General features: G+C 37.6%; 1 protein-coding gene across 1 annotated transcript; it reads left to right on the top strand.

Moving 5' to 3' along the window:
- The first annotated feature begins 2,886 nt into the window (after positions 1-2,886).
- LOC106062636 (serine/threonine-protein phosphatase 6 regulatory ankyrin repeat subunit B-like) lies at positions 2,887-10,112 on the top strand. The gene is made up of 3 exons (XM_013220932.2): positions 2,887-3,290; positions 4,881-5,128; positions 5,879-10,112. Exons 2-3 carry the CDS (start codon positions 4,919-4,921, stop codon positions 6,632-6,634), a joined length of 966 nt encoding a protein of 321 aa, XP_013076386.2. The 5' UTR covers positions 2,887-3,290; positions 4,881-4,918; the 3' UTR covers positions 6,635-10,112.
- Positions 10,113-10,873: the final 761 nt, after the last annotated feature.

Genomic DNA, 10,873 nt, shown 5'->3' with positions numbered 1-10,873 from the left:
CGTTCTAGAAAGGACTATCACGTTCTAGAAAGGACTATCGCGAACTAGAAAGGACTATAACGTTCTAGAAAGGACTATCACGTTCTAGAAAGGACTATCACGTTCTAGAGAGGACTATCGCGTTCTAGCAAGGACTATCGCGTTCTAGAAAGGACTATCACGTTCTAGAAAGGACTATCGCGTTCTAGAAAGGACTATCACGTTCTAGAAAGGACTATCACGTTCTAGAAAGGACTATCGCGTTCGGGAATTTCGGAATGTAAGGCATTATTGATTCAAGAGTTTAACTCTTTCTCTCCTAACTGACGATACCAGCGTTGATTCCACCAGAATGTGGTAAATAATTACGGAGAGAAAGAGTTAATTAAATAAATGTTCTGAAAAATTGTGTGCATCGTCTACTAAGCCTGCTTCTAAGTCTAGATCCAGAAGCCTATCGTGGAAATATGATAAAGTCTAGTCTATTCATACATTCGCTAAACCAGGATTCTTTCTCTGGTGAAAGGGGGGAGGGGTAAAAATGTTTTAAATTTTTTTCAAATCTAACTTTTATCATTTATTAATAGAAAAATAATTGATCTATAAGTTGCATAAGGGAAGTGTCTTTTTTAAAAAGTATTTTAAATGTTTCTCTTGTTTTCACACTTCTGTTCAAGTCACAACACTTCTGTTCAAGTCACAACACTTCTGTTCAAGTCACAACACTTCTGTTCAAGTCACAACACTTCTGTTCAAGTCACAACACTACTGTTCAAGTCACAACACTTCTGTTCAAGTCACAACACTTCTGTTCAAGTCACAACACTTCTGTTCAAGTCACAACACTTCTGTTCAAGTCACAACACTTCTGTTCAAGTCACAACACTTCTGTTCAAGTCACAACACTTCTGTTCAAGTCACAACACTTCTGTTCAAGTCACAACACTTCTGTTCAAGTCATACTTTACAAAAAATAATGTTCAGGAAAATTTAATTTGCGTCAAATATAAAAAAAAAAAAATAGTAACATTTTAATACATTAAATACGAGGAACTACAAATGACGCTTAGTTCATGCACATGTTACTTAAAGCTATAAAACATATACATATAGCTCTAATGTTTTGTTTCAAAAGTGTTCACATTGCAATGACTGCAAGACAAAGTTTCTCAAGAATAATCTACAAATATCATTTATAATCGACACAATGAAATACAGGAAATGTTAATCTTAATGGTATGACTGTTTATATGGTCGTACTTGTCTGGTCATGCTAAGGACAGCTGTGACCGGCCTGTCTCTTGATCTCCTGCTAAGGACAGCTGTGACCGGCCTGTCTCTTGATCTCCTGCTAAGGACAGCTGTGACCGGCCTGTCTCTTGATCTCCTGCTAAGGACAGCTGTGACCGGCCTGTCTCTTGATCTCCTGCTAAGGACAGCTGTGACCGGCCTGTCTCTTGATCTCCTGCTAAGGACAGCTGTGACCGGCCTGTCTCTTGATCTCCTGCTAAGGACAGCTGTGACCGGCCTGTCTCTTGATCTCCTGCTAAGGACAGCTGTGACCGGCCTGTCTCTTGATCTCCTGCTAAGGACAGCTGTGACCGGCCTGTCTCTTGATCTCCTGCTAAGGACAGCTGTGACCGGCCTGTCTCTTGATCTCCTGCTAAGGACAGCTGCTGACCAGGAAAAGTGGAGGAGGGATCTGGTTGCGCGAAATGTCACAGCGCCCCAACGACGAAAGTCAAGGTCAGATAATGAACGCAGAAATATTCATTTGGAAACAATACATTGAAACTACTAAAGATTGAAACTAAAATAAAATATCTTAAATTATTTTTTTCTCAATAGTGCTACAACCGAACAACTGTTTCTGCTGAATTCACACTAACACCTACACACACACACACATATATATATATACACACACACACATGAAATCATTATCAGAGCAGTGAATGACATTGGGACATTAGAATACAGTGTTGGTTTTAATGATAGGTATCGCGTATCTAGAGCTGTGTCGATCTTTGATTTCACAGTATTGTTTGTTATTGATTTTGAGTGTCATTATGCTGTTTTGTTTTATTTTTGTTTGACATGTTTCGAGTGATCCTTCAGAATTGAAGATAACACTTCCTAGTCGAAAAACTTCCCCACGGGGGTCGGCAGCGGGCAGGGTATGAACCCGGGGCCCGGGACCATCAAGACGACCGAACGACATTCCATCCCGCATACGCACGACCAAGCAGTTTTCTGGGTGTTAAAATCACTCCTGGATTTGCCATACCATCGTGTCCACTACTAACCTGGCTTGTCTATGCGTGCTAGTCCTTACATGTTGAGTTACATGATACATCATGGGAAACTGAAAGCGTGCATGTGTGGGTTATGGACTTCTGTAACGTATGTTGGCTGGAAGTCTAAATGAAATCTAAATATGTACAAAAATGTACATTACAAGATTTAGAATCTTCTTATCTTTTCTTATAAAATACAGACGTTACTTCAAAATAGAAGATTATTACGTCCTAAGCGTCATGCATCTATTTGATATTACTCCAGGAGTAATGAAAAGCGAACATACTTAACTGGAAATTTTCCCCAATGCCCACATTGACAGTCCGCCCCTGAAGAGAAGGACCAAGGATTAAGCTGATCGAACACCTGCATATCGAATATAATACTAGCATTGATCAAATCAATAGATAAGAAAGGAGAAATTCAATCTTTGACAGAGTCTACAATTACACACAATATGTTTCACGCAGGTCTGATTCGCACTAAAGCTTATTGACTGTTCACCTCAATGTTAAATGTTTTTATTTGTTTGAGTTTCAAGTGGTCTCAGGGTTAAGGGGGGGGGGCAGTTGGTTTATTGGGATAGGCTTAAAGCGTTGGGCTGGAACGACTAAATATAGACTCGGAACTCCCTCAATCCATTGCATTCGTTAGTGAAGGAAAAAGACAAACACGCAGACATGACAGATATTTAATGTTGGGTTTTTTTTCTAAACCGTACCGAATTCTTTACCTAACAATTAAATATTTTTCAACGTTCACATGGACACGTTCATTCGTTTCATTTCTTACCAACAGCAGACGCACACACACATACACACACACACACACGAAGTTCCATCAGTTTAAAATGCCCTAACTAGGAACGGATTACGTTTCTTGTGTTTTTAAATGGGCATTACTAAAAAGGTCAAAGAGCATAGGTGAAAAGTTCATGGACTAGCATAAGTCCTCAGTTAGCAGACGATTCCAGTAAAGAAGTAAGAAGACAAGTTTCTGCTATACTCGACTCAGTAAGTACTTTCAGTAATAAAACTTTAAACAAATTGTAATGTATAAGTATTCATAATTTTTTCAAAGTCTTATAGTCTAGTCATAATTAACTTAAATAATTTGTACATAATTTTTGACACATCTTGCAGTAATGAGCTTACGCATGTTTTCATTTTGTTCTAACAAAGACAAAGCATTTCATGCTACACAACATACACTAGGCTAGTGGGAACACTTAGGTCGCGTGCATTTCTAGATTTTAAAAAGACAATGGAAAGACTGTCCAAACGTTAGTTGTTACACGTCTGCTGCCAAAATGTTAGGCCTGTGTACAAATCAACGTCTGGGAGAATGAAGGTGTAAATTGACAGATATGTACAGATCCACGCAGAAGTCCCTGTCAATAGAAGACAGGAATAAGTCTTACGGTCACAAGTTAGATATTTTTAATTACTATTCCACTGACTCATTTTGTATTCCATTCTCAACTATATGGGGGCGCGGTGGCTGAGTTGTTAAGCACTTGGCTTCCGAACCTGGAGTCCTGGGTTTGAATCTCGGTGAAGACTGGGATTTCGCATTTTGATATTTTTATTGCGCCCCTGAGTCCATCCATCTCTAATGAATACCTGACTTTAGTTGGAAAAAAAAATGACCTTAGCATCATCAGCCCTATAGATCCCACGGTCTGAAAGGGGGAACTCTCAGATATATGAAAAAAAAGTAGGACAAAATATTAAATTTTTTTATAAACTAGCTAATAATAAGTTGTACATACCTCATACGAAAACACATAACAGTTCTAGCTCTACATCGTGGACATAGAATTGAACAAATTCGTTCGAAATGAATCAGGAAAAGTTCATGCAAAGACAAATTCATATAAGTTCTCTCTGTTTTCCATTGCAATTAAAGCACAGGCCGAGTTGTCTGAATCAGTCAGAAAAAAAACACTAAAGTGGCAGAAATTAAATATCTAAATAACACATGGGTACAAAATAATGTTGATTAAAAAAAAAACGTCATGTTTAAAAGTACTATTTGGTTTACCCAGGGACGGCCTTAGACTGATTTTACCAATTGCTCCAAATTTGGCCCCGCACCTAGCAGGGGCCCCGAAATTTACATTTAACACATTACTACCTGTCATGGCTCTTGTTACAGGTGTTTAAAGATGTAGGACTTAAAGGGTTAACATATTTAGTGTATCGTAGGATTGACGTAACTTTAATTAACCCGCTACCGCCTGCTGCATTTGAGCTGCTTCCTATGCATGATGTGTAATAAATGGTGATAAAATTATATAAATAGGATCTAATTTGTAGAGATTTATAGTTTATAATTTATAGAGATTTATAGTTTATAATTTATAGAGATAGTTACTATTGTAAAAAAAATAGAAGAGGGCCTAGTGAGCATCCATTAAATTAGGCCCGCAATTTGTAAGGCCGGCCCTGGGTTGAGTTACACTCTAAATTTCACATACATAACTATTTATAGAACATTTTAGTTACTGACAAGAAATTATAATCATTTCACATTGAATCATTTCTTTCCTATAATTATTTCGCCCATTACTTTCTTACAAAACTGGACGAAATGTTTCACAGGACTGGCGTGACGCTTCAGTGCAACTGAAATCTCAAAGATGGCGAGAAGCGTGTGTCCTGTGTCTAAGAAGAATGTCCTGCGCGAGGCTGTGAAACATAACGACTTTCGTCTGATCACTGACATGCTATCGTCTGTATACAGACTGGATGGCTCGCACACACCATTAGGTGTCGAAGAAGAAATATCTCTGGATGAACTTCTAGCTGAAGCTATTACTTTGAAGTCTCACCATATAGTGAACTTATTGGTACGTTGTTTGCAGTTATCCCCCTTGAAATCAATACAGTTGCTACATAAATAAAAAATAAATATTGATGTTCCTTCAGAGTTGAAGATAATCTACTTCCTAGTCCAAACCTCCCGCAGGACGACTGGGGGATGGTAAGGGGCAGGACATGAACTGGGAACCATCGAGACGACAGTCCAGCGCATACCACACGACCAGGCAGCCATGTGTTGAAAATATCTATCTTATCACTTAGCAGCTAAAAAGAGTTCATTGACAGAAGTTTTCTCCTAAAATATCTAGACCAACAATAATTGTGTTGATAGGAAAAACACTAAGAGACATTTTTTGTTTAATAATTTTATTTTTGTTTATTGGCCTTACCCTTAATTCTCATCATTATATCTAACGGTATCTTTCATCCGTAAGATAAAATAAGTTTTTAAAATGTAGACCATTTTCATGGAGTAAGATTACAGACAATTAAAGTAAACTTCTGGACTCAATTACATTCATTATTTTAAATTCAGTGCCTACAGAAATGGTCTTGCATGGTTATTGCATTATTTAGGCCTAACAGTACTTTTAATTTCTTTTGTGACAAAATAATTTTGACGTCGATCAATGTACTATAAATATGATATCAAAATAAAATAAAAACTAACATATTATCCTTATCATTTCAATATTATCTATATAATAGTACTTAAATATCAATAGACCATCATTATTGATCTATTTACAATCTTATAGCAAAACTTTATTTCCCAGCTAAATAATGGCGCCAATGCAAATTCAACTTACAAAGAGAAGTCTCAACTGTTCAGAGCTGTGTCTTCAGGAGACAATGACATCATCAAAACTGTCTTACATTTCGGAGCAGATGTCAGAGCCAGAGAACCGAATGGCAAAACAATACTTCATCTAGCAGCCACGCAGTCGAGTCGAGAGATCATTTCTCTACTCATGAACTCTGGCCCTGACATTGAAGCCAGAGACAAAGTTCAAGGCAACACCGCCATGCACGTGGCTTGCACGTATTGCAACAGGGACGCCATCTTGGTTCTCTTTGAACACGGGGCCAGCGTAAACGCTCTCAATGATCTATGTGAGACTCCGTTAGTTAAAATTCTTGGCGTCGTCAAAAGAAAAGCAGATTTTCACGACCATTCTCGACTAACTCTAGCAAAAGAACTCATTCTGTTGGGTTTCGTGGTTCCCAGTTACAACTTATATTCTCCAAAACTCAGATCCCCAAATAGAATCAGTCAAAGTACACATTTACAAGCACATATAAAACAATATAAAAAAGAGATCTCTTCAAGACATGAAAGAATACAGTCATTGTATTTCCAGTTAGTCCACAGTCTGTCTAACTGCTTGACTTTAGAAGGTCTCTGTAGACTGGTCATCCTTCAGTGCTTATGTCACAAGCCACTACATACCAGCGTTGGCCAACTTGGACTGCCTAATAGTATGCAGCAATACATTATCAGAGGGGAAAACCCAGTTTTAATAAGGACTTAGAACTATAATAAGCATGCGCTCTGACTTGTTGAACATAGATCAATCAAAATTTAACTTAAATCAAGTTGCTTTGTCATTTTATTTAAATTGATCCAACTCAAAAACACGAACACAACCTTGGAAATAAACAAAGTAAACTAAATTAGGTAGGCTGTGCAGGGGACCTCATGGTACATGGCAATGTGCTGTAGGAAGATATGTGTGTAGTCTGTATTTAAATTGGTTTGTATTGTTGAAAGATATCTATAACAGGCCTACCAATAAAAAAAAAAGGAAGAGATTGGTATTGAAATATATAATTAAAACTTAAACCATTAGACGTAGCTACATTTGAAATAGTTAATAATAAATGCCCTCAGAGGCGTAGCTAGGGTGGGGGAAAATTTGAAAATCCCCCGGGCCCCCAAATGAGTGTTTTTTTTACATTAAATTATTACGCAAAATGCAGGGGCCCCCAAAGAGGTCAAGCCCCCAAGGCCCCCAAAGGATGACAAATTCCTAGCTACGCCACTGATTGCCCTGCACTCTTTTCTTTAAGAAAATTAATGCTTTGCTAGCCATAAAATTGTGAGTAAATAGTAAATAACCCAAAAACAACATAGCAAACGAATACACATCATGAACCATTAATTCGATTTATCCATTGTCTTTGTAAAATTCAGTTTCAAATTACGTCGATTCTATCTGTGAATTGTTGAAACATTTTTTTATTTATGTTAAACATAGCAATGCTTTGGATTGGATAGGTCAATGGAGAATCGATCATTTAAGCATTGTCAATGTAAAAAATAAAAGCTATAATAGGTTATAGTGTCACTGTATACCATGAATTTGAAGCAGTCTCTTTATTTAATATAAAGAACATTGTGATTGTAATATTTACAGGTTCGCAAAATAACCTTTATAGAATCCTAAATGCTGCTGATAAAATCATTGGCAAAAAACAAACCCCATTTGGGCAGCTGTTTGAGACAAACATCTATTTAAAAAAAAAGCTTTTGTGTCAGGATTTTGTGATTTTACCATCACAAAAGAGATACAAGACACCGATAGCAAAGACAAACAGACACAAACACTCTTTTGTTCCCCTGACAATCAAATCATTAAATAGGAACAATCTGAAATAAACTTTGTCACATGTAAATTATGAATGAGTCTGGGGTGAATGTACACTTTGGTTTCTTATAGTCATAATGTTTTTTGTTTGGTGTAATGCACAAATTGTAAGACAAATTTTCATACGGACAACAAAAATTATTATTATTATTATTATTAAGTTGCTTGCACATTTATCTATGAAAAGAAACTGCTTGATGAGTTGTAGAAATGGTGCAGAGCTCTTCTCACAGTGAGGCTGCTGCAGTAGATGATCGGGTTGAGTGTAGAGCTCAGGAGAGGCAACCAGCCCATTAGAGTCGCCAACCACATGGGCATTTTCATAGTGTCATAGCGGTATACACTGGTTACCATGACTACCGGAAAGTAACATGCAGACAAGCAGAGGAGAATACACCCGATGGTTCTATACGCTTTACCACTTTCAAGAGAGCTGGAACGTTTGGCGTGCCTTTCTGTAATAACATTGTCTTGAACTGTAGTTAGAGCTTCAGAAGTAGATATGGTGAACTTTGGATTGACAGTGCAGCTGTAGCTGCTAGATGTAGTCGAGATTAATTCAACCATTTTTACGTCTGCCCCCACTTTTGTTTTGCTTTTGGTGTGGAGAGTACCATCAGTAAGCAACGATTTTCTCTTCTTCACATTTTTTATTATTTGCACCAAAATGGCGGCGTATAAAATGTAGGTCGCCGCTAGGGGCGCATACAGCGAGATTGAAATAGTTGTGATAAGAAATGTGCGGTTGAAAAATCTTGTGCAGGTAGTGCTGTTCTCTAATGACGTCAAAACATCTTGGAGTCCCTGCTGGTGCCAATGGTTTATCGTGGGTAGAATCGCTACCGCAATTGGGATTATCCATGACGCACAAAGCAGCAGGATTCCAAATCTCTTCTTATAAGTTCGATACTGAAACGGTTTTGTGACAGCAAGGAATCGATCCAATGCCATGCAGGTCACGTGCAGGACGGAGGCGATGCTCAACAGATGACTCACTTCATATCGAGCAGTGCACATGAGCTTGGACAGTGTCCACTTGCCGTTGTAAACCATTTCCACCACGTTGAATGGCATGACGCACACAGCAATGAGCAAGTCCGTACAGGCCAGTGAGGTCATTAACAAAATGGGGATTGCATTACCTTTCCTTGTCCACTGGTGGTCAATGGCGTAAAACTTGACCAGGGACAAGACAATAACACTATTTGAAATCAAGGTGAAAAGGTTCACAACGATGAGTACAACAGAAGTAGCCACTAGAGCCTTTAGATTGAAGGTGATAGAAACATCTAGAAGCACATGTTGACCTGAAGTGTTCGGATTCATGTTCACATCAGCGTCTTAACATTTCCTTCCATACAATTCGTCATCAAATGTAAACACAGTCCACAACATTTATTGAAAATATTTTTCCATGGCGGATAACAATAAAAAAAGCTAGCTATTTGGTGTATCCAGTGTACAGATATTAGGAAGTGTTAATTACCTGTGTAATATAGAAGGCTTACGCTCAATTTTAAAGCCATTTTAGCACTTTAAAATCAATGTTCTCAAAGCTCATTCACTTGCAGCACAAACACATTTTTACTTGTACTGTTTAGTTGCCAAACAGTGATGGTTGAATATTTCGTCCTTGACATTGTTAAGAATTTTGTAACAAATAGTGTGAAAATCCCTAATACGTCAACCGATATCAGAACTTTCATGTTTTGTCCATTTCTATTTATACATAGGTATAGTATAGCGTCTATTGAGGCAGAACGTCACATGTAGTTACAATGTTGTTATCAGTGATAGTTCTAGTCTTATTGTTTCCATCTATCAGATAGTATTTATAGACTCTCTGGTTCTGTTAGCAGTGTTCTCGAATCACAGTAACAAAATATGTTTATTTACACACACACACACACATATCCATGTACACATAAATACACTCACAAAGACATGATGTATGCACCACGCTACGTCAGAAGCTAAAAAGAGTTCCAAGTTGTCTCCCTTGTACTCACCCCCTCCACACAGTCACGACAACTTTTACCATTCAAACAATCAACTTGTGTCATTAACGTCAACAATTAATCGACACTAAGTAGATCTATATTGTTAGATGGATAATCGATTTTTTCACTTGAAGGTTGCTATGGAAACGTTTTTGGGTTAGTGACGTTCCAACAATGACGGCAATGTCAAGGTTTCAATACTAATGCAAGCAGTACATCGATACGCAGGACTGGACATGAACAGAACAAGTCTCATTAACAATGTGTTTTAAAATGTGTATCTTATCAGGGCCGGCCTTAGATAATTGGAGGCTCCTAAATGAAATAGAAAAATAAAAAATAAATAGCAAAAATAAAAAAATGTAGGCACTTTACTAAAAATCGAGTGTAATCCAAAAATACAATTGGGCACAAGTTTCGCTATTTCGTTAAAGATAAATATTTTAAGAACTGTGCGAGGCCCATAACAATCGAAGACCCCAGGCGGCTGTCTAGTTCGCCTATGCCTAAGGTCGGTCCTGACCTTTTACTAGAGAAAGTTGACTGTCTTGACCACCCAATACCTTCAAATGGTGCTTGAAATATAAAATTGAACCAGATAGTTTAAACAATTAACTATTAATAACAAAACTCCACCATTTTCAGCTACAAAGTAGCTCTTTCTTCCGAATGATCTTTGAAAAGTTACATCAGCGTTTCTCAAACTGCAACTCCTGCACGCGAGGAAAGGCGCATTGTGTTGGCAAGGTGGCGCATGGAGATCTCGTTTGTTTTTATCTGTTTGTATTTATAATTTTATATTGTTGCTATAAATTCATATTTGAGTAGGCCTATTGATCAAGGAAATACCACACATTATTTGAGGATTTTCATACTAAAAGTTAAACACAGTAACTTGCTCTTAGTTGTTTCAGTGGATCTTATATCTAAAGTAGTAATGGTCGTGTACATATTACATAAATATGATCTAGCCCAATCCTTCACTATCAAGTGCACTATACATTTCACAGCCCCTCCCCACTCAGGCCTATTTAAAGGCAATACTTGTTCATATCTTTTTCAGATTAACTTTTTCTATTTTTTTATCTTTTTTAGATTAGTCTTTTTTTTTTTTTGTAGCTCT

This window comes from Biomphalaria glabrata, chromosome 9, assembly GCF_947242115.1.
Source record: "Biomphalaria glabrata chromosome 9, xgBioGlab47.1, whole genome shotgun sequence".
NCBI lineage: Eukaryota > Metazoa > Mollusca > Gastropoda > Planorbidae > Biomphalaria > Biomphalaria glabrata.
The sequence above is the reverse complement of the archived record's forward strand: the minus strand, read 5'-3'. Positions and strand labels throughout refer to the sequence as shown.